At 59.3% G+C, this 23387-nt stretch overlaps 1 protein-coding gene across 6 annotated transcripts; it reads left to right on the forward strand.

Moving 5' to 3' along the window:
• Nucleotides 1-242: 242 nt before the first annotated feature.
• On the forward strand, nucleotides 243-22761 carry DNMT3B (DNA methyltransferase 3 beta). Of its 6 annotated transcripts, none has more exons than XM_056354717.1 (21): nucleotides 243-350; nucleotides 1162-1262; nucleotides 1747-2056; nucleotides 5847-5991; nucleotides 6691-6797; nucleotides 8081-8233; nucleotides 8692-8880; nucleotides 10447-10605; nucleotides 11287-11394; nucleotides 11985-12126; nucleotides 12490-12618; nucleotides 13080-13124; nucleotides 13453-13532; nucleotides 13755-13867; nucleotides 14255-14438; nucleotides 14680-14764; nucleotides 15207-15448; nucleotides 15610-15700; nucleotides 15972-16120; nucleotides 16764-16849; nucleotides 19610-22761. In XM_056354717.1, the coding sequence occupies exons 3-21, from the start codon at nucleotides 1943-1945 to the stop codon at nucleotides 19749-19751; spliced, it is 2463 nt and encodes an 820-aa protein (XP_056210692.1). In that variant the 5' UTR covers nucleotides 243-350; nucleotides 1162-1262; nucleotides 1747-1942; the 3' UTR covers nucleotides 19752-22761. The 6 variants fall into 6 exon arrangements, with proteins under 6 accessions (XP_056210692.1, XP_056210696.1, XP_056210695.1 ...); XM_056354721.1 differs by lacking the exon at nucleotides 243-350 and adding an exon at nucleotides 2464-2720 and having other exon boundaries at nucleotides 1003-1262; XM_056354720.1 differs by lacking the exon at nucleotides 243-350 and having other exon boundaries at nucleotides 1003-1262; nucleotides 1747-2720.
• Nucleotides 22762-23387: the final 626 nt, after the last annotated feature.

Here is a 23387-nt window from a genome sequence, read left to right on the forward strand (position 1 = left end):
GGGCTTCGGGCCGCGGGGGTGCGGGGCACTGGTGGAATGCGGAGCCGTGGGGGGTTACAGGGGCGCCGGGGCTGCGGAGCGGCGGGCGGGGGGGCTGCAGGGCCTCGGGGGGTGCTGGCCCCGGGGGGCGTGGGGGGCCGGGCGGGTGCGATGCGGTGCGGGCCCCGCGCTCCCCTCCCCCGCCGTGGGGCGGCGGGGGCGGCGGCGGCGGAGGAGGAGGGGCTGCCCAGCACGGGCAGGGTTAAAGCGCCATGTAACCGGAGCGCGGGGCTGTCGGGGGCCGGCCGGGGCGCGGGCGACGGCGAGCGGCGGCGCGACCCCGCTGGACGGTGCGTCCTGCCGCGGCGCAGGTGAGCGCAGGGCCGGGGCCTGGCACCGGGGTGGGGGGGGGCACCGGGGTGGGGGGAGCCGGGGCCGGGGCGCATCCTCGTGGGCGGCTTTGTTGTGCGCGGCGGCGGCGGGGGACAATGGGGCGGGCAGGGAGGCGGCACCGGGCGCACCGGAGCGCGGCGGCGGCTGCTGCGGGAGCGCCCTGGCCCCGGCCGATCGGGCGGCCCCGCGCCGGTTCCCGGGGGCTCGCGGCGCCGCGCCCGGGGGCTCGGGGCAGCGCCCCCCCCGCCGCTACTTGTTGCCGGCGCACGGCCCCCGGGCGGGTTTGGGGGGCGCGGTGCGCCCGCAACCCCGGGCACGGCTCCCTCCCGGCCCCGCCGGTCCCGCCCGCCCCGCCGGCTCCCGTCGCAACTTTCGGAGCTTCCCGCGGAGGCGCCGCGGCCGCGTATCCCGGGGGCGCGTCCCGGGGCTGTCACGGCGGGGGCGGGCCGGGTGCCGGGGACCCCCCCTGCGCCGCGGCGATGCCGGGACGGGCAGGGGAAGCGGGGCGGGGGCGGAGCCCGGGGCCGCGGCGGGAGCCAGGCGAACCCTCGGGTTCCCGTCGGTGAAACGCAAGTGATGGCTTCGGGGCGGGGAGGGCTCGGGGCGGGCTGGGGTTACCCTGCCCGTGGCTCGGCGGGCGCGGGGCAGCGCCGCCCCCAGGCCGGGGGGCACGGGGAGGGCTTCCGGGAGCCCGGGATGCGGCGGCAGCGCTACCGGGGCTGAACACCTTTGTTTTCGGTTCTGGGCTCGGGGCTCTGTCAGCGCATCTTGCTGCTTCTCTTCCCGCAGGAGCGCAGCTCCCGGCCGACGCCTCGGGCGTGAAGTGTCCCCGGGGCGGGGGACGGACGGGAGGGGGCGGCCGCAGCTGCCAGCCCCCGGCCCAGCGGCAGGTACCGACGCGGAGGCAGCCGGGGGCAGCGCTGCCGGCATCCTCCTCCTCCCCCCGGGCCCGGCGGGCGGCCCGGCTGGAGAGAGCGGCGGGGGAGGGGGAGCATCGGCACCGCGGGATGGGATGGCCCCAGCGTGGGGCACAGGTCCCAGGGATCCGGGAGGGAAAGGCAGCGGGGGGGGAACCGGGGCGAACACTGGTCCTGGGGCTCTCGCTGGTGCTTGCCCGACCTCCCTCCCTCAGAAAGGGGGGCAAGGGGAAGGCGCGAGGGGGCTGAAACGTGTTGTCCCTGCAGCAGCACTTACCTTTTCAGCCTCTGTCTCCAGTTTCCTGGGTTTTAATGAAATGAGGAGTGAGCCAGGGTGTCCCAGCCCTCGGCTCCAGGAAGGGCTGGGGGCTTGAACCCCACTGTACGGGGCCAGGTGTGTGTGTGGAGATGGGGACGACGAGGTGTCATTGTCATCACTTTGTGCCCTCTTGTGCAGGAAGGGGAACGATGAAGCAGTGACGGCTCCAGACAGAGGACGTGCCACCGCTGAGCGAGACCCACCAGCGTGACGGCAGAGCCCCCGCAGCCCCCAGCGCTGCCCGCAGGAGCCCCGGCCTGGGCGCCTGCTGCCCGCCGGGCACATCCCTGGGTGGGGGGCTCGGGAGAGCCAGCCTGGCTGGTCTCGGCGGGACATGACCGAGATGAGCATGGTAAAGAGCCTAGAGCGGCTGGAGCAGCGGCTGGCCGTGATGGTGGCTGCCCAGGAGACTTCTCAGGCCTGGTCTTCACTGGGAGAGGAGGGGCCGGTTTGTTTTTTGTTTCTTTTCTTTCAACTGAGCTTTGCTGAAAGGCAGCGGGCGACGTGCCGGAGCCGGGGTGGCCACAGAAGGCTGCTGTGGTGCGGTGGGGAGCGGAGCGGGGCAGGAGAGGAAACAGGGGGGAAAATGGAGGGAAGTGGTGAGCGGAGAGGGGCCAGGCACAGGAAATGGTCGGGGGGGAGAGCCTGCCCTTCTTAATGAGCATATCTGCCAAAATGGGCTCCCTTTCTTGCTGAACTGCCAAGCCAGCAACTCTTTTCTTCCCAGGATTAGAGGGAAATGCTCAGGTTGGGGAGAGTTAAAGGCCATTTGTGTGTGCGATAGCCCCAGAGCCAGCCTGGAGGGAGCCAGCCCCGGCCATTGGGGTCCTTTATTTCTTTTTGTTATTCAAACAGGGCTTGGGTGATGGCTGCCATCCCCGCCATCAAGTAAAACGCTTCCCTCCAGCCTTTTGATATGCATGCCCCTGTCTGGAGGCAAAGTCCGGCTGTCTCCCCTGCAATCTCTCCACCTACTGGGGACACGCACCTGATAAGGGCCAGCTTGTTTTCTCAAGAAGAAAAACTGAAACCAGCCCGAGCCCAGCTGGTGGAGCAGCCCTGTACCCAGGGACGGCGGGGTCCAGGGGCAGCCCCGCCAGGCTGCCTTGCAGGTGAGCCCACCCAGCCCCTGCGAGCCCACCCAGCCCCTCTGCCCGCAGCTGGTGAGCTCGGCAGGGCAGGCACCGGCAGCCTCTCGAAGCAGTTAATACTGTGGCATGGTCTTTAACCAGTTTGGCAAACCTTAAAGAAACTGGTATTGCAAAACTAGGGCGGGATCCAGAGTCAGCGGGTTCATTGTCTCGGTGGGGTATCGCTGCAGGGCACGTCCTGGTCACCAGGCAGTGTCAGGGCTGCCGCTAGCGCCAGTCTCTCAGGGAGCCTGCAGCACCGGAGCTGGAATTCTGCATTATTTCATTTTTCGTGGCTTCTTGTATGAAGCGTATGGCTGTAGTGCATGCCTGTATGTTTGCAGTGCATTAGGCAATGCAAACACTGCGGTGCTGGTTTTCTCCTCCTCCCGTGAGACAGAACATGTGAGGGGAGTGCTCTGTTTCTTATTATTTTCGTAATGCCCTGTGTGCACGTGTTGGTGTGTGTTTCTGCGAGGGGAGGAGAGGACAAAGAGCTGAGCCTTCCTCCCTCCTAAGCAGGAGGTGGTGAGGCTTGTGAGGACAGTGGCTCCTGTGGCAGGAGACCCTCAGTCAGAGGGGTGCTGGGCTGGCCAGCCAGCCCTCTTCAGCAAGCAGGATGGTCTTGGGCTTGTGGCTTCCTTGCTTGTGCAAAAGGCAGCAGCAGAAGGGAAGGGAATTGCAGTCCTGCTGACTAGGTGATCTCAGGTGGTGTAGCTGGAGAAGTGCACGGAACAAGCAGTGCGTATGCTCCTGTGTATGTGCTGGTTGCTCCTGCATGTATGCTGCAGGCCCTGCCTGCCCCTGGTGAGCTGAAATGCCTGTGCTTAAGCCAGTGCCTGTGGCTGGACCGGCAGGGCTCTGGCATGTGGGTCTCCGGTTCTGCCAGGGAGCGGTTCCTTCCAAAGTGATAACTCTGTTTTCCTACTTTAGAATTGGAACAAAGACGATGTTGGAGCTCCCTGAGCACGTGGCAAAGCTGAGCTTGGCACATCGGGTGCTCAGTCCTGGCTGTGTGTCCCTGGAACACCTGGCCGCTGTGTCACCCTCCTCTCCACCTCCCCAGTGCTGGGCTGGCAGGGACACACTCGCTCGATTGCCTGCCATGGGCTGGCCGTGCCGGGCACTGGGCAGCCGCCAGGGCTGAGAAAGGAAAAGCCATTTTGAGGTGCAAGTTTGAACCTCCTTGGCTCAGGCTTCCAAAAAGGCTCCTGAGAAAGGATCGAATGCAAAGCTCTTCTGAAGGTCCTGGTGGGGTTTTGAGGGTGCAGGCGTTTTGCAGGGCTGGGAGGTGGCCTTGCCTGCTCCTGTCCTCCCTAGGTCTTAGCAGTGTCACGCTGCCCCATCTCCTGGTCCCCAGCCTCTCCTCTGGGTCACCCTTATGCTAAGAGAGCGACATATCCTCTCACATCTCCCTGTATTGATACCCAAGTAAGATTCACTATTTTGTGGTAAGATTTGCTATTTTTTGTGACAGCATCACTGCTGGCTATGACTGCTGCTGTTCCTACAGCATTGCAGACCAGGGAGTGGGAGCGGACCCATGAGAAGCTGGCCTGGCTGTGCCGCACCGGGGCATGTTGCTGCATCCAAGAGCATCCAGGGCCGGCGTGCGTGGGGCTGGTGTGCGTAGGGCCGGCGTGCAGGTCCGTCTGCCCAGACTAGGGGCAGCCCAGCGTGTCTGGGCAGCTCCCAGGAATTGTTTGCCGGGTCTGGGAGCCGATGTGCTGCAGCAGTGGGATTTCTGCATGCAGCTGTAGGGGTTTATGCAGCTCTAGACTCCCTCTGGTGCCATTCCTCTCTTTCTCTGTCCCTTTGTTGGACAGAGATGTCTGCAGGGGGAGGCAGATGTGCACCCAGGGGCTCTGCTGCAGAGGTGGGTGCTGGACACCTGTTTTCTTTCGGGTTTGGATCTTACCACGTTTTTAACACTGCCCTTGGTATCCAGAACATCAGACCCTAACTGGTCTTTGTTTGTCTGAGGTGCTGACAGCCGATCTCAAAACAGAAATCTCAATTGTTAGGGAAGCAGTTGGAGGCGATGCGGAGTGAGAGCGCCGGGGAGGGGGCAGCAGGGCTGGAGCCCGGGGTCTCTTTGGGGCTGGGGAGGGGCTTGCTTTTGCTTTCTATAACAGGGCCTTAGGTGGGTAAAGCCCTGCTAGCTCCTTAGCTTGTTGAGCTGATTTATGTGCTCCTGAAATGACTGTGCTGGCGAAGGGGCAAGTTGCAGCACAGATCCCTAGCCCAGCAATGAGGCAGCTCCACGTAGTCCGGGATGCCTCTGGGGGAGCCTGGGAGCCTCCACTTCCAAAAACAGGATCCAGGGAGGGCACCCGCAGGAAGGCAGAGGCATCTGGGCACAGGTGAGTCGTGCCCCACCTCTCCCTGGGGGATGCCTGGCTGGGCTTTCTCTGCTCAGCAGCAGCTCAGCAGGGGGTGGTGGGTGAGTGCTGCCAGTGCAGACCCCTGCCCTGCCCCTTCACCCTGGGGCGGGGGAGCTGAGGCCAGGGTCGGGGGCAGGAGGAGTTTTCTCCCTTTGCATTTTAGCTCACTGCAGGCGCCAGGACTTTGCCCCCCATGGCGAGCTGTCTGCCGTGTCCAGCTGCTGCTGTAACAGCCCACCCACTGCCGGGTGTGCTGGGCGACCAGAGCACGCTGAGGCTGGTGCCCAGAGGGGTGGGATGTCCCCTGGTTTCTGCAGGGTGGCTGGGAAGTGCAGCTCCCCTCCAAACACGGTCTCAAGCTGCCTCCGGGGGACCCCCCCTGGCAGATCCAGCCTGGGCTGGGCAGCACCAAGCCCCGGAGCACCCCACGGTGGGGTGGGCCAGCGCAGCCTGGAGAAGAGCACCAGTGCTTCCCTAAGGACAAATGAGTTGTGCTTGGGGGGGGTCTCTTCACAGGAGCTGGTGGATCTTCAGGGCTGCCGCATGTGTGTGTAGGTGTCCAGGTGCCCATCAGCTCTGGTACCACTCCAGATCCATCTCTGTCAGACCCCTCTGCTAAGGGCATGAGAAGTTGTGGCTGGCTTGAAGAGCTTATGCTGTCTGCTTTGCCTTGCCTGGGGCTTTCTGCACAGCTAAATTTTTGTTTCCACTCTGGCTTCCACAGGCAACTATGAAAAAGGACAAAAGCCATAGCCGGGACGAGGCAGACTGCAGGGCAGAGTTGATCCTCATCAACGGGGACTGCACGGGTCCCACTAACGATGCACCCAACCTTGTTCTGGAGGCAAATGGGAAGCCCAGTGCTCCAGGTGAGTCTCGCCATTCTGTGCCTGGGGTGCACTGTGCCTGGGGTGCACGGAGCCAGGGGTCTCCCAGCCGTGTGCTAAGGGCTTGCTGGGGTCTGCAGCACTGCAGCTGTGACCAGGGTCCCTCTGTGACTCCACTGGGTTTCTGCTTTCTGGCAGTACTTCCAGACCGAGGTGACTGAAGCAGCTGCGGAAAGGGGTGCCACACTGGGATGCTGGCTGTGCCCCTCGATGCTTTAACTTGCTGGGAGTGAGGGAGGTGGGGAACCCCACTTGCCTGAGGGATGCTGACAACCCAAGGGGCTGCATCACAGCTCCTGGGGTGCTCCAGCCGTGGTCCATCCCCACATCCCACCTCTTGGGTTTGTGAGGTGACAAGCCCTCAATAGCAGGCATATGGTTTCCTTATGTCTGAGCTTTTGGGAACAAAAAAGTACATAAGAAGGGTCGCCACACTTGCTATCAGTCCCTCCCTGTTTTGGGGGCAGGTGCGTGATCTGGGACTGCTGGTGGCAGCAGTGCTGTGATGGGGAGCCTTGGGGACACCGCTTGTCTTCTGCTCTGGGCCACATTTCTCCAAGAGGAGGTTTTGGTCTCTTCAAATCACAGCTTGCTGCTCGGAGCAGTTGTGGGCAGAGGCGTGCGGGGCACAGCCAGGATGGCTCAGGGAGTCTGAGGCTGTTCTGCCTTATCCCTGCGCAGATGCTGGGGGCCTGGGGCTGCCGTCCCTGAAGAACAAGAGGGTTAGCAAGGGAGACCTCTCCAAGGAGGACCTGTCCTGGCCGCTCGCTCTCGCAGGGGTGCAGGAGGTAAGTGGCTCCCCAAGGCTGCTCAGAGACCTTGCTGCCCAGGGGCTTTGTGGGCTCTCTGTGGGGGGAGCTGGTGCTTGGGACCCTCGCCTGTTCCCCTCCAGGGTGGCTCTTGTGCTTGGTGCTGGGGGAACAGTCCAATGTCAGATGCAATATTAATTTGCAAGCATAATAATATTTGTTTTCACTTTTAAATTCCTGATTTACATTATGGCAACAGCAGCAGGAGTGTGTGGTACAAGATGCAGTGATGCCCACTACATGTTGCAGCAGTCTAAGGATTATTATGCTGAAATTTTCTTTAAATGTCTTGGCCATATTGATAGACCGAAGCATCTCCTGTCTCCTACCGCCAGGATTGCCTGCTTTTGGCTGCTTTGGGGCTGGATCCCGGTTTTGCCCCAACTCTTTTTGTTGACTAGATTGACAAACCTCCAGGGTCTGGAAGCATTTTTTTGCCTTCTGGCTCTATTGTTTTGACTTTGAAATAAAACCCCAAGGTTGGAGATCTGCCTGTGATGAGGCAGCTTCCAAAAGAGTGAGCCATAAATCCAACTGGGGTGAAAATTCTGCATTCCCACTATGTTGGGTTCAGAGGTTCTTCACTAGCAAAAGCTCATTTTATTTTGAAACTCTGTTGTGCCGGATGCAGGAAACGTGCCTGGGTTCGACTGTTTGTAAACTGCGGCTGCTGAAACCACAGGGGAAAGGCTGCCTTGGTGCCTCTGCAGGGCCGGGCTGCGGGAGGGAGCACGCCCACACCTGTGTGGGAGCACCCACATGCGTGTGAGCAGGGTGCTGTGCCCGGGATGGCTGCTCTGCCGGGGCCCCTGGCTCTCATGGTGGCTGGTCCTCCTGGCTGCTGGCTCCCGCTGCTCTCGGTTGCACCGCAGTGGCTGTAGCTGCAAGGAGGGAGGGGAGGGTATCGTTGGGGAGGGAGAGTATTGTCGAGGGTGCACGTGACGGCTGGAAACAAAAGTTGATGTAACAACTGCTGGTGGGCTGCTGCCCCAGTGCAGGGTGCTGGGGGCTGGAGCAATGGGTGCTCCTGAGCGTGGCTGTGCAGCCCAGCAGAGATGCTGTGAAGTGCACGGTCGCACCAAGAGGCTCAGCCTAAGGCACCTCCCGCAGCTGCCTGTGCTCCTCTTGCCTCCCCCATGCCCCCGTCCCCGCGGCTCCAGTGCTGCTGGTGCCCAGCCCCGAGGAGCACAGACTGTCGCTGGCCCTGCGTGCTGCTGGCGTGGGAAGGTGTCTGTGCCACAGCATCGATGTTCTGGTTGCAGGTGCGGCCCCAGGGCAGCACCGGCTGGGAGAGCAGCCTCAGGCAGAAGCCCCCCGTCCGCCTCATCTTCCAGGCAGGGCAGACCCGGCACGTGATGAAGATCAAGGAAACAAACAGCGTGGAGCCTGTCAGGGACCTGCCAACTCCCCTGCGGGTGAGGGTCTGTGGGTGAGGGTCTGCGTGGGGCCAGGGCTTCCCTGGGTCTCCGGACACCTGCCAAGTGCTTTCAGGCAAGCAGCCTCTATGCCTCAGTTTCTCCTGTGAAGTGTGTGTGTGTGTGTCTGTGAAGTGTGTGTGTGTGTGTCTGTGTGCTGTTGCTTGCTCCTGCTATGAACTGGGTGCTTTGAACGCCCTGGGGTGAAAAAGGGGCAGGGAAAGGGAAAAGAGCAAGTGGAGCGCTGCTTTCTTTGTGTCTTGCAAGTGAAAGCAGAGTAGTTTTCCCTCAGACACCCCAGTCCCGGACCCTTCCCCCTGCTCCCGTGGTGCCCCCGCTGCCTGGCTCTGCGATCCCTGGCTGAGGGGCTGAGGGTGATGTGGGGCAGGTCTCTGCTCCCCCCTGCCCCTCTCCCTGCCTTCTTGCTGCACTCACGCTCTGCTTTCTCCACTGCGCAGAGCTCCAAGCGGCGCCTGGCCGCGTCCATCCCTGTGACCATCGACCTGGGGGAGGAAGATTCCAGGGACTCGTCCCAGAGCAGCAGCATGCTCTCCGGCAGCAGCTCCCAGGAGGGGCAGAACGGCTCTGCTGAGCTGGGGGCTGAGGAGCCAGAGAGCAGAGACCTGGGGATGGCGCTGGAGTACCAGGTACGGAGGGGCCAAATTCTGCTCCTGCACTGAGAGCCTGTGCCCGGGACAGTGCAGGATGAGGGTGAAACCTTCCTGGCTTGTCCCAGGTCTGCAGGTGAGAAGACCCTCTGGAAACCTCACTGCTGCTTCTCCTGCCTCCTCTTCCCTGCCTGCCCTTCCCTAAGTGTCCGGGGTGTGATGGTGCCAGGCTGTCGCCATCCATGGGGCAGTGACAGGCAGCAGGGTCGGTGCAGCTCCAGGGGCACCTTGCTGCAGATGGGTGCTGTACTGGGACCAGCCCTGCCGAGCCACGTGTGGGGCTGCAAAGCCTCCAAGGGCCCCCGAGAGACGCGTGCGTGGCACACGCTCTGCCGGCAGCCGTGCTGTGCCGTGCCCCGCCGAGACAGGCAGTTGCATGTGCAGAAAACATTTCTGTTGGGGATGCTGGAGAGAAACGAAGCTGCTGGAGCTGCAGAGAGTGATTCAGTGCCTGCGGGCATCAGGGCAGGGCCCCAGACTTGCAGGAATTGGGCAATTGCATCTTGCTGCATAATTAGGTGCCTAATTGCAGAACAAAGCTGGGAAGGAGGGCTCTGCAGGGGGAGGTGACTCTGCTTCTGTGCGAGGTGCCTTCCAGGTGCCTTCCGCTGCCCATGGCCCCTGTCAGGCTGCTTGTTGGGGGCCCTCAGCATGGTCACGACAAAATTCCTGTCTCTCTTTCTCCTCCCTGTTTTTGCCCTGCCCTGTTCCCTGCTCTCCCCTGTAGGAACAAGAGGAGGATGGGTGCCCTCTCCCTGGGTGCAGCCAGAGGAGCTGAGCTGTGAGCGCTGTGAAGGGGGCTTCCCTGTGCCAAGGAGCAGCCCCATTTGCTCAGGGAGCAACCTTGGTGCAAAGTCCTGCCTGTGGCAGGCGGGACACATAGCATCCCCTGCCATGCTTCCCACACCCCTTGGCCTGGGCTGCGGCTTGGCACCAGCATGCACTGAGCCAAGTTCTCCCGTGGCTGTGGTGGGCAAGGGGATCAGGCGAGGCCGCTGTGCTCCCTGGAGCAGCTGCCCACCTGCCTTGCCCATCCCCATCACGGGGCCTGCTGCAAGCTCTTCAGCGACAGCCGGCCCTTCCTAGCTGCTGGTCTGTGAGGGCAGGAAAAGGCTTCCCACGGTGTGCAGAGACCCCGGGAGGGCAGACAGGAGTGGGCACGCACAGGGCGCCGGTGCCAGGAGGGCTGTGCAGGACGGAGCACGCACTGCTCTGTGCATGCCAGGCGCCAGGCTTGGCGAGGGGCTGGTAACGCACGGACCCTCCCACTGAGCTCCTGCGTGGTGCAGGGCTGGGAGCCAGTGCTGCGGGGGATGTGTTCTGCCATGTTTGTTGAGGGACGGGAGGTGCGGCTTTTGTAGATCATTGTGCAGAGGTCCTTGCATGTGGCTGCTCTGCTCCAGTGAGTGACACACGTGGTGGAGCAGCCCTGCAGGGTGCTCCACGGCTGTTCCCCCACGCTTCAGAGCTCCACTGCCTGGCTGTTCAGATAAAATGGGGAGTTTGTGCTTTTGGCTGATCTGTGTCATCCTCTTTTGCTTTCAGGATGGGAAGGAATTTGGAATTGGGGAGCTCGTCTGGGGAAAGATCAAAGGTTTTTCCTGGTGGCCTGCAATTGTTGTCTCCTACAGAGCCACGGCCAAGCGCCAGGCTGTCTCGGGCATGCGGTGGGTGCAGTGGTTCGGAGATGGCAAGTTCTCCGAGGTAAGCCTGCTGCCTGCCCCTGCCTGCACCCAGGTTCGCCCAGGCTGAAATCCCCTCCCCTGTCTGTCCCCTTCCTGGGGCTGCCTCTGGGGTGTGTGTGCCCCCAGCTGCAGCCTCCCCAGGGGGCAGGGACCCTCGGTGTTTAGCGCTGTCGGGCTCTGGCATGCTCTTGGGGCTCTAGTGTCTATACCTAGGGACTGGCCACCGTAGGGTGGTGACGAGATCCAGCAATGGGGACGTCTGCCCGGCCCATTCTCAGGGTTTTTTCCAAGCCCTAGTCTCTAGGGCTGCCCCTTGGCTCCCTGCCTGGGGAGGGATGCCCTCCCGGAGCCCCATCACCCCTCGGCCATCCCATGCCTCCCTGGGGCTACAGGCAGGAGGGAGGGAAGGACTGGTGCCGGGAGAGGTTTGGTGCCAGCAGAGGGTGCAAAACACACATCCTAGCCTCCAGTGCAATGCTGCTGCCTCTGCCCTCCCCCTCCTGCCGCGTGTACCCCACTGCAAAGCTGATGCTGGGCTTCCTCGTGTGGCTGCACAGTCCAGACAAAGCCCCAGCAGCACAGCACAGCCGTGGCCTGGCGCCCTCGGCTGCGGCGGGGCGTGTGGTGCCGTGGGGGGCGCAGGCGAAGCGAGGCATGCCCATGCCGTGCCCGCTGGTAAGCTTTTGTCGCTCTCTCCCAGGTTTCTGCAGACAAGCTGGTTGGACTGGTGGCCTTTCGGCAGCATTTCAATTCCTCCACATTTAATAAGCTGGTCTCCTACCGGCGAGCCATATACCATGCCTTGGAGGTGAGGCAGGGCAGAGCTGGGGTGGGTGGGTGAGGTGCCAAGTGGAGTGGCTGGGCTCTGCGGGGGGCAGCGGGGGGTAGGGAGGGACAGGCTGTGCTTGGGGTGGCTGGTGCAGCTGAGCCAGCAAAGGTAACTCTTTTTTGAGCTTGGCACTGAGCACCCCATGGGCCTGATCCTCATCTAGGGGCTGCGTAATGCTCTTAAGTTACAGTGCTGCAAACCCACCGACACCTCTTCTGCCTTTTCTTTGCTCCTGTTGCTGGCCAGGGAGCAGGCTCTGGGCTGGGCTGTCCCTGCTGCCAGCTGGGTTGGGGCTGGTGGAGGTCAGATGGGCTCATTGCAGAGAGGGGAGGCACACGAGCGTGGCCAAGGGCACACTCGGTGCAGGAATCTGGCAGCTGCTGCTGGGCCAGGGATGCTGAGCCCTGTGTGCGTGCGTGCGTGTGCGTGTGTGTGTGTGTGTGTGGTGGGGAGGGGGCCTGGGACCATGGCCCTGGCAGGCATGTGGGCCATGCACGCTGCAGCCAGGCTGCTCCTTGGCTGGGGACCAGCCCTGGGCATCCTGGCCCATGATGTCCCTCTCTCGGCAGATTGCCCGGAGCCGGTCGGGGAAGACGTTTACAGCCGCCCCTGGGGAGTCCCTGGAGGAGCAGCTGAAGCCCATGATTGACTGGGCGCTCACTGGCTTCAAACCCTTGGGCTTCAAGGGACTGCGACCGCCCAAAGCTTTAGGTGAGGTGGTGGCACGAGCTGGGCATGGGGCTGGCGCGGGCAGCAGCCACTGGTGCCCAGCTGCTGCAGGCCACCCTGGCTGGCACTCTGCTGCAGCTGTGCTGGCCCATGCTGAGGTGGCCCTGGGGCTCCTTGCTCCTCAGTGGGATCCCCCACAGCAGCATTGCAAAAAGCCGCAGGAAAGCACCCACAGAGCCATTGCTCCTGGAAGTCAGTGACCTGGCCAAACCTCAAGCCATGCGTGGGGAGTGTAGGTGGTCAGGAAGGGCTCTGCTTTTGGGGGGTGGGACCTGGCAGGAGATGTGTGCCCGGGAGCTCCTGGGGCTGGAGGCTCATCCCCAGGGAACCACCTTTCCTTTGCAGAGAACGGGGCCCTGAGGAACGGGACGGAGGAGGTGCTGTCCCTTGAGCAGTGTCCCCCCACCAAGAGGCTGAAGACTAACCTCTGCAACAACAGCAAGGAGCAGCGAGTGGAAGAGGACCAGACCCGAGGTAACCAGCAGCAAGAGCCTGGGAGCGGCATGGCCTGGGCTGTGCATCCCAAAAAGCACTGGGAAACCTCTGGGAAATGGCTCAGCTCTCCCCAGTGGCCATGGGCTTTGGTTTCTGAAGGCAAAAGCTGTTGTGGTCTTGTCTTATGCTCACTTGTGCCTTATAAGACACCAGCAAACCCAACTGCAAGACAAGGTGCCACAAGCTGGTCTCCATTACTTGCTCAGCTTGGAAATGATCCACGTGTTGTGGCTTTGAGCTTTAGTTCTAATATCTCCAGCAGTGATTGCACATGGGTTTTGCACCAAAATATCTGTCAGGCCCATTGCCTGCCTTCTCTGTGCAATGCTCAGCAAAGCTGTAGCAGTTTTAATGCAATAAATAAGGCAGCTGTAAGTAGAGTGTGTTTAAAGTTTCTTACATAAGGAATAATAAAGATCTCTCTTTTTAATTTTATAAAGAACAAATGGTTTCCGAAGTTACGAACAACAGTGGGAGTCTCGAAGGTAATCGATTGCCGTTACTGTCTGTCTTGGGAAGGTGTGGGGTGATGCGGTTGCCTGCAGGCAGCACTAGGCAAAGGTTGTGGGTCCCATTTTAAGCACGCTGTGGAGAAAGGGGGGCAGCGCTGTGCCTGCAGATTGCCCGGCCTCCCTTTGTGCTGAGGGGAGCGGACAGGTATGTAGCTATGCAGGTCCTATGCAGAGTCTCCCCTGCGGGAGCTGCAGCTGGCAGAGGCTCCAGCCCCTGCATCCCGCGGTGAGGCGGAGGTGGGATTCTGCGCCGGTGCGTGGGCTCCCTGCACCGGGGTGAGCAGAGCTCTCTGTCCCACAGACAGCTGTTTGTCCTGCGGCAGGAGAAACCCAGCCACCTTCCACCCGCTGTTCGAGGGGGGCCTTTGCCAGACGTGCAGGGTAAGTGCCACCGTGCAGGGCGGAACGGGGGGTGGGTGGGTTCCACCACGAGGCTGCCCCTTGGCATGTTCTCTCCACTTGAAGCACTGAGGGTACTGAGTATGTACATCTCCGAGCTACTGGCATGCACCAGGGATGGAGCTAAGCTGCATTCTCTCTTCACCCTCTGAGCACAGATCCTGATCCTCTGTCCTTCTCTCCTCCCGGCTGTCATTTTGCTAGGATAGATTCCTGGAACTCTTCTACATGTACGATGAAGATGGCTACCAGTCCTACTGCACAGTCTGCTGCGAGGGCAAGGAGCTGCTGCTTTGCAGCAATGCCAGCTGCTGCAGGTGAGCCCTGCGCATCCCTGTCTCAGCTCCTTGGGCTGAGCTCCCAGCATTGCTCCTGGGGAGCAGGGTCATGCGTGAGCCTGGCCAAGGTGCTGTGCTGGTCCCCAGCTGGTTGCCATGCAGCAAGTCCCAGCACAACCTACCCATCCCTGCTGAGCCAGGCTTCACCTGAATTAACCCCTGGGGAGGCTGGCAGGAGCTTTACCGCCCATACCTGGGTCCACCACCTTGTGTTAGCAGCCTTAAAAAACAGGGTGCTGCCTGGGAAAATGTCTTGCAAAATAGGGTGGGGGTTCTGGTGCATGGCAGGTGAGACTGCAGGAGAGGCTAGGGAGACCCCATGGGGTTTCTGGAGGTGATGGGCACGAGCTGTTGTGGTTTGGGCAGGTGCTTCTGTGTGGAGTGTCTGGAGGTGCTGGTGGGGCGAGGGACGTCGGCCAAGGCAAAAGAGCAGGAGCCCTGGAACTGCTACATGTGCCAGCCCCAGAGGAGCTATGGGGTGCTGCAGCGCCGGCAGGACTGGAACACCCGCCTGCAGGACTTCTTCACCAGTGACAAGGGACAGGAATACGTAAGGGCTGCGGGGAGGCAAGCCCAGCACACTGGGCTTTGGGGGAGAGGGCCGCAGAGGGCAGGGTGAGCAGCTCGGAATTCCTCGGTCTCACTCATCCACCCTCTCCAAGGGTGCTGGGTTCTTGGCCCCACAGGTGCTGCCCTGAGGGCAGAGGCGATGCTGGTAGAGCTGGGGTTTGGCCTCGTAGAGCGTTGCAGCGCTGCCCAGAGCTGGGGCTTCATTGCTCTCTTCATTGCAGGCTGCACCCAAAATCTACCCAACGGTCCCGCCGGCAAACAGGAGACCTATTCGAGTGCTCTCTTTATTTGATGGGATAGCAACAGGTAAGGCACTGGAAGAGCACTGTCCTGGTGGCTTGAATGAGTGGCTTCATGGCCTCAAACTTGTCTCTGAAAGCTTGGTGGGGAGAAGGGGACAAAGGGCAGGGAGGGGGGTCCCCATCGGAAAGGGGATGAGGGCAGTGGCTCCCCTTCCTGCTGGACAGGGCTGTGGGGGAGGGAGGGATGGAAGGAGAGCATGGGAATTTTGCTCACAGAGGTAGAGGTTCCTGCTGCGCCAAGTGCTGTCTCGGGTGGCTGGCTTCGCAGAAGCAAGAGCTGTGGGAGCGCTGGTAACCTGGCCTCTGGTGAAGTACCCGAGGGCAACTGGTTTGAGTCGGTTCACTCAGCTCTGGGGTTTTCTACTTTCTGGAGCAAGCCTGCCTGGAGGAATGGGTCAAAAATTAGTTTGCTCATCCAGAAGTTCTTTGTGACTGCACCCACCTAGGACATGCAAGAGTGGCCCCGTCGAGCTTCTGTGCTGATGAAAGAGACTGGGAGACTAAAGAGAGCAGTGCAACCTCAGACCTCTGTCCCTTGGCAGGGTACCTGGTGCTGAAGGACTTGGGCATCCAAGTGGAGAAGTACATCGCTTCGGAAATCTGTGAAGACCCCATTGCCGTGGGCACCATGCGGCACGAGGGCAACATCACCTACGTGCACAACGTCAGGAACATAACCAAGAGAAATGTGAGCACGGCTTCTGTGGGAGTGTGGGGGAACATGCCACCATGGCTGTGTGGGTCTCACCCAGCCCACCAGCCCTGGGACGGGCTTTCCTCTGTGCTGCCAGGGAGGAGAGACCCGCTCACGGGGGGTGTCTCCTAACTGGGTCTGTCTGTTCGCTCTAGATCGAGGAGTGGGGTCCTTTTGACCTGGTGATCGGTGGAAGCCCCTGTAACGACCTCTCCCTTGTCAATCCGGCCAGGAAGGGGCTGTATGGTAAGGCAGCTTCATCTACGGGCTGGGTACTCCCGGGTTGTCCCTGGGGCATGGAGCCCCACCTTAAGGTCCAGGGAAGTGGTTCAGCTCTGGTCTGTTTGGTGGTGGCTCCCCTCTGAGCTGCAAACCCTGGGGTGGCACCTGCAAAGCACAGGCTGCTGTCTCCGTGCCAGTCATGGGGGGGGGGGGGGGGGCAGCCGTGCCCCCCGGAGCTGTGTTCCCCCATGCCGCAGCTGGTCCCAACCTGCCGCTCTGGCTTTCTCCCTTGCAGAAGGAACTGGGAGGCTGTTCTTTGAATTTTACCACCTGCTCAATTATGCCCGTCCCAAGGCGGGAGAGGAGCGCCCCTTCTTCTGGATGTTCGAGAATGTGGTGGCCATGAGGGTCAACGACAAGAGGGACATTTCTCGGTTTCTGGAGGTAAGGATTGCTGCCGGCTTTGGGACAAGCATTGGAGCAGGAGACACTTGCTGGGCTGTGCAAGGGCCTGGCCCCGATGCTGGAAAACCCCCTGCCTAATGCACATGCCAGGGATCTAAGTTTTCAGTCTTGGCTCTGTATGGATCCCCTCTGGCTTTTCAGCAGGTTAACCCTGAGTGCTAGTTCTCGGGGTGTGTGTGTGTGTGGGGGGGTGTGGTGTGGTGTGGAGAGATTTTTGCCAGCCTTGCAGAAAGCATCTGTTCAGAGGAATGCCTGTTATTTCTAGGGAGAGGGAGGTCAGGGACTGGAAAGGATTTTTAACTCTGTGGTAGCCAAGACAGGCTGTGGGTCAGCAGGGACCCTCATGTGTAAAAGTCCCATCAGAGGCTGATGGTCCTGATCCTGGCTCAGAGAAACTGGCAGTGACGTGTGCTGTGACTGACTGGCTGCTGGCCATGGTGGGGAGCCCACGTGGCTGACCAGACCATGCTGTGGTGTGGAGCAAGGGTTTGCTGGGCTACTTCCTTAGGAGGACTTGCTGAAGGCTTTAAGTCCCTGTAGTGCAGTGGTGAAGGGCTTTCTGTACAAGAGGGGGCTGAGCCCACACCTCTAACTTTTATTTCCCCCCTCCTGTGGCCTGCAGTGTAACCCAGTTATGATTGACGCTATCAAGATATCAGCTGCCCACCGAGCACGCTATTTCTGGGGCAACCTTCCAGGGATGAACAGGTAATCCTTTGCTGTCGCTTTGAATCTCTCGCTGTAGTTTTGTTTTCTTTCGTGGTGCTTGTGTGGTTCTTTCCTCCTTGGCCCTAAGCCCAGCTCCTGGGAGCTGAAGAGCTGCAGCTCCCATAAGGTGCAGTTTCCTTCCCTGTGGTGATGCACACATGATAATGTGCTTAGGAACGAGCAACGATGAGACTGTGGGAAAAGTGAAGCAGCATCCTCTGCCCTGGACCTGAAGCCGTGGAGGGAAGAGTGATGGGGCTTGTGCAGGATGCTGTTGGTGTGTCTGGCTTGGGGATGTATGTGTCTGCTGGCCTTTGGTTTAGAGCCAGGCTGATGCGGCGGTGCTGCATGGCAGCCCCTCGCCCTGCTCAGTGCCGTGGGGGCTTTGCTGAAGATGAAGCTGAGCAGCCACCTTGGCTGGGGCTGCTCAGCCTGGTGCTGTGGCAAAGCATGACTGTGCTCCTCCAAATTCTGTCACACCTCACAGCACCCCGAATTCATGGCAAAACACAACAGAAAGCATTAAAGTAGAATAAATTTCAGTTACTAGCAGTCCTGCACACCAAAACTCCTAGCAACAAAAACTGGAGTTTTGTCACAGCAAATCCCTCAGCCAATAAATGCAGACTGAGTTTAAATATTATTGCATGTTTGTATTTGAACTGCCAGTATTTGTTGGAGTTAAAACTAATTAAAGCTGACTGGAGGCATATAGGTATTTTGAAGTGAAACAGCAATTACCTTCCCTCTGCCGTGTCAAAGGGCGGGTGAAATGGCACTTGAACTTTCATCTGGCTGGAGGCGAGCCCAGCGCTGCGGCTCAGGGCGATGTCCATGGCACAGCCTGGGGTGGTGCTGGCAGAGGTGGCTTGCTGAGCAGAGGCAGGCAGGATGGCATGGGCACGGCGCTCCTCCAGAAGCATTACTAGGAAAAACTACAGAGGGTGTTGGGGGAAGTGGGTTGGCGCTGCCTGGCCCTGTTGGGAGCGAGGCCAGCCACACCGTTCAGGTGTACGGGGCTCTGACCGTGCTGGGGAGCAGAGTGCCCTTCCCATAGCAGGCTCCTGAAGGTTGGCACCCTCCGCGTGGCTCGGGAGGTGCTGCCCCAGGGGAACGGGCTGCACCTGCCCTGGGAGGAGCTGCTCTGGTCTGGGACGAGCTGGAGTGGGCACAGGTGGGCATTTGTGGCAAACAACCTCTAATGACTTGGTGGTTCCTCGCCGAGTGATCTATTGACCTCATCCAAGCCAGAGAGGCTGCACGAGGACTTGACTCACAGAGCTGGGAAGAGGAATTTAATATTGTTTTTAGATATTTAGCGTTTGTTTTTGGCTCCCCCTATTCAGTGCTGGTGCTGATTCCCAGTGGAGAGATTATTGGTGGCTCTTCTGTTTTGCTTTTCCTTTTATTTTCCTAATTCAATTTTAAAATAGAGCCAGCATACTGGTGTCTTAATCCCTGCCAGCTTTAACTGGGAAACCTGAGCTCTGCTGGGGTGTGTTACCAGGGGCATCGGCTGCTGGTGGTGCTGGGCTAGGACCCTGCGCATGGGATGGCAGCATTTCTGTTCCCACGGACAACTGCCTGGAGCAGTGATGCTCCAGCATCTGGCACTAATGCTCCAGCCTTTGAGGCAGGCAGTCCATGGAGGTGACTGGTATTTCGGTAGGAAAGCTGTGGTGGTTGGAGGAGAGGCCGCTGGTGGGATGAACACGTCACTGCATGCTTCAGAAAAGCACAGCACGCTTGCTGGGTTTCACCTGATGGCTGTGCATCAGGGCACTTCAGTAAGACAAGAGCCCTGCACCGCATCCTGGCTCTGAGAAATTTGCCTCTTAATTGCAGTAAGACTCAAAACCTGAAATGATAGTGACTGCCCAGGGTTGCTGCTTTCCTGTCAAACTTACCAAGGTGTACATCAACATCTCTTGCCTATCTTTTTTTTGGGTCACCCAGGGGCACCAGTGTTTCAGTACAGTGTATATCAGTGCAGTATAGCAGCTTAGTCTACTCCAGAGCTGTAATGGAAAATTTTAGCATTGCTGGTCTTTAACTTTGGCTGCCCTCAGTGTCTGTAAATGCCTTGGTGCTGTGAGCCCCTGGAGCCGGGGAAGCCCGCTGTTCTCTGCCTGCAGGCATGGCCGGGGCGGGAGGCACATCCACGTACTGGCCACGTGTAGGTCTCCATGAGCCAGGAGGTGAAGCGTGGGGCTCCTTCCATCCCAGTTGGCTCCCCTGGGTGGGTCATGTCCCGAGTCCGCAGGGCACTTGGGCCCCGTCTGTCAGCGGGTTAAGTTGTGTGGGGCAAAGGAGCTTGCACAGGTACGCGTGGGGTGGTGTGTTGGCTGCCTGTGAAGGCAGGAACAGGGCTGCAGGAGGGGCAGGCACTGTTCTGCTCCGCTGCTGCCTGCAGCGAGTCTGGCTCTGGGCACAGCCGGAGCTGTGGCGGTGCCTTTGCCAAACGCTCCGAGGGCTTTTGGGTGGAAAGCGATATGCGTCTGCTTGCTGCCACTTTGGGAAAGAAAACCTGAGAGCTTGGAGGAGTCTTGGCAGTGAGAAGCTTCTGCTGAACAAGACTGTAAAACACAGGCTGGGGCTTGAGGGAGCCCCGGGCTGACCACAAGGATGGGATGGAGGGATGGGATGGAGGGATGGGATGGGATGGGATGGGATGGAGGGATGCTGCATCCTGGCTGTGGCCAGTGAGGGCAGGGGCAGCCACTAAGCTGTGCCCGCGCCTCTTCTGCCTCTCCTCTGCAGGATCTTTGGCTTCCCCCTCCACTACACAGATGTCTCCAACATTGGCCGCGGGGCTCGCCAGAAGCTGCTGGAGAGATCGTGGAGCATCCCAGTCATCCAGCACCTCTTTTCCCCGCTCAAGGATTATTTTGCCTGTGAATAGCAAGCCGAGCGTCCCTCGTCTCTCTGGTAAAGATGCACAGCTCCGCTGCCGTGGCGGGAGAGGGACGGGCACGGCCACCAGACTCTGCCATGGCACCATCCCTCCCTGGCCACGTGCTGCGGGAAGGCAGTCTGGCCCCGCAGGGAGAGCTGAGGAAATGTCTTTAACCAAAGAACCTGGCAAGGTAACTTCTCTTTAAAGGGACTAACGGCAGTGATATGTAGAAAGTGATGGACAAAAGAGCTTTAATTACCCAGCGCAGGAAGCTCTGTGCATAACTGATGAGACGGGAACTCTCCTCCAGAGCATTAAATATTCCGTTCTAGCCTAGAGCTTGAAGGTCACAACTTGCTGAGCAGTAGGTGTGGAGGCAGCTGCCGGGGCGCTGCAGGCAGACGTGAACCACAGCAAATTACTGCTTTTCCTAAACAAACAAAACCTCTCTTGAAGCAACTGCCAAAAATCCCCAAATTGTAGCAGCAGGTGTAAGGGACCCTGGTCAGGTTACATACACTGAACATGCAGGATACAGAAACCAAATCTTTTTTATTTTTATTTTTTGATAAACTTTAATTTTGTTGTTTAACGTCTATTGCTGCTTTAAGGCATTACATAAGAATGTGGAGATTCCTAGACCTGAATGTAGCTGAAACTGAACTGTGAGGTGATAGAGTTACTTTTCTAGCTAGAACTAAAGAAATATTGTTTTATATGTTTGGCTGTAGTTTACAAATATTCACTACTTCCTTTTTAAAGCATCTAAAACTTTTCTTTACATTTTAAGATCCTGCTGAGTGGTCTGAAAGCTTACACAGTAATCAGAGCAGGGAGGATCTGGGCTCCAGTGTCCATAACGGAAAATGTTCTCTGAGCATTCATTTCCCAAATGAATGTGGTGCGTCGGCAGGAAGGGTGGCATTAGCGTAGTGGTCAATGTTGTCTTCAAAATACAGCCCCCCAAGATGTCCCTACAGCGTCACAAACCCCAGCAGTATTGGCAGTGTGTTAGCTGTGGTGCAGGAGGGTCCGGGAGCACAGCACTGGTCTTCCCCGTGCCCACCCTGCTCTGTGGGCAGGGGGGGTGACCCTGCGAGCACAGCAAGGTGGGAAAGCTGCTGTGGCTGGGGGCTGTGCGTGTCCCCCCGCCACAGGCAGTGTCACTGGTGGAGGGGGGGTGTGTGCTGGGGCAGGTCCTGGGGGTCCGCAGGCAGGGGCTGTACCTCCTTCCGTGCGTGCCCCTCTCCCCGTGCATGAGGGAAGGATGCTGCTGCTGCTCGTGTGCCCAGGGGTGGGGTGGGGGGCTCCTGGGCCATACCCCTGCACCAGGAGCTCCTGTGGCCACCACTCTGCTCACTTTTGACTGCCCTCGTCTGCTCCCTAACTTCGCTGGAGTGATTTCCTCGCTGTCGCTGGAGCCCTGGGCGTGCTGCTGCCATGGCCAGCGTCTGGGGAGATGCGGGTGTGTGCGCAGTGGAGCCCGGCCACCTGCGCCAGGTTTTCTGTAGCTGTGGGGCTGCTGTCCCGGCCCCATGGACTCCTGACTCCAATGCACATTTCAATGCACTGAAACAACTTGTAATGTTCCCTCCTCGGTCCCTCTGTCCCCCCCTACCTCTGCTGTTCACTACAACCTGCTGCCTGGGTCTGGCAGAGTCCTTGGGTGCCTTCTCAAAATTAATGTGGTCCAAACCATGGGCCAGCCCTCTGCCTGATGCCAGGCTGTCTCATGAGGTGTTGTACAGCATCAGTGGTAAATGAGAGCTCCTCTCCCAGCTCCTTCTACCTCTCTGACACATGGGGACCCCCTCGCCACCCTCCTTAAGGGTGGAGGAGGACGGCAGCCTCCTGGGAGGAGGGAGCCTCCCATTTTCCACTCTTGTTTGCAGCTTTCCACCCTATGCCCATCCCCAGCCTCTGAGGACCATCTCTCAGTCTCCAGCCCAAGGCTGCGCTCGGGAATGGGCAGGAAGGGAAGCCCAGGTGGTGTAAAGGCTTTTTTTCCTCGGTCCTGCCTGGAGGTTTCTCTTGAAAGTCTTCCCGTAGGGGTTTGCTCTCAGTGCTGTGTGTTGGAGCCGCACACCTTCGTTAAGGAAACGTTGGAGAAAGCCGGGTGGTCTCCATGTCACTGCTGGCACCTGTGATGCTCCACAAGCCCTGGGGACAAGTAGCACCCTCTTGCCACCTTTGTCACCAGCCCCCTGACTGGGATGATGGCGGGGTGGGTTATGTGGGTGCCGGAGGTGTTCAGGGATCCTGGCATCGCCACAACTGCACCAGCTGGTTTCGGACCCCTTGCCAAGCCCCGATCCTTATGCCCAGCCTGGACCCAAGTCACAACACTAATCCCTCCGGCCAGCCCCAGCTGCGGTCCCTGAGCGGAGCCGGCACTGGGGCTCGGGGGTGGCAGCCATCCTCTGCCTTGGGATGCTCCCGTGGCTTTTGTTGTTCCAAACGGGCTAATATGAAACCTCCACTCCGTGACATCTCTTAATTTCATACTGCAGATCTCACATCCTTTCCTATCTGATCAAAAGAAAAATAGACGAGGAAAAAAAGGACTTGGGGAAAGTAAACAAAGATAAAAGAGGAATGAGAATTGTCTTGGCATTAAGCTTACTTGATAAGAATTGTAGTAGACAAGTCTTCCTTGAAATGTTTTTCCCTGTAAGAGCTGCCTTTTATTATGTGTTTATAAAAATGTGGTAAGGAGAGGTAGATTTCAGAAATGCCTTTTTAATACTTTGTAAAGGTTTCTAACTCTCCCTGGTGCTATTTTTTTAGGTTAAGGATTTTTGATGTTGAAAAGTTTTGCAGGTCTTTATACAATCTTTTAAAAATAAAAGTGCATAATTTTGTTGAACACATTTCATACACTTTTTGTATTGGGAGTGCAAAAACTCAGAACTGCCTTGTCTACACAGTCTGACTGATTTTCGTGTGGGGAAAAAAGGGGAACCATGTCAACAGTTTACCATTTATCACCGTCTAATTAAAAACCAGTATTTCTGTATGACCGGACAGTCCTTATTTGATAAATTCATCATGTGCAGAAGAAGGGGCTTTTACAGGGGGGCGAGTGTCACAGCAGATGAGCTGGGTGGCACTTGGGACATGGTGCAGCGATGGGCTCAGCAGTGCCAGGGTGACATCGGGCTCAGTCATCTTGAAGGTCTTGTTCCAACCTCCGTGGTTGTGTGTGACCCCGCTGGGATGTGTGAGCCCCCAATGGGTTGTGCAAGCCCCTGATGGGTTGTGCGTGCCCCCGCTGTCCCCCAGGGGAAGCAGACGCCTGACTGAAGCAGCCAGGCCTGGCTGGGCCTGATGGAGGTATGGGGGGTGTTGGGGTGTGGGTGTGCTGGGGTATGGGGGAGCCATGGCATGGGGGTACAGAGGTAGCAGGGATGCGGGGCTGCTGGGGTGCAAAGGTACAGGGGTGCCAGGATGCGGGTGTGTGGGGGTACTGGAGTGCTGGGATGTGAGGGTACAGGCTTGTGGGAGTGCTGAGGTGTGGGGATACAAGGGTGCCGGGGTATGGGGTTGCGGGGGTGCCGGGGTGTGGGGGTGCCTGGGTGCGGGACCGGGCTCGCTGCCGCTAGAGGCGGCCCCACGGGTCCTCCGCCCGGAGCCGTCGGACAT

The sequence above is a fragment of the Falco biarmicus genome, chromosome 10, assembly GCF_023638135.1.
Source record: "Falco biarmicus isolate bFalBia1 chromosome 10, bFalBia1.pri, whole genome shotgun sequence".
Lineage (NCBI taxonomy): Eukaryota > Metazoa > Chordata > Aves > Falconiformes > Falconidae > Falco > Falco biarmicus.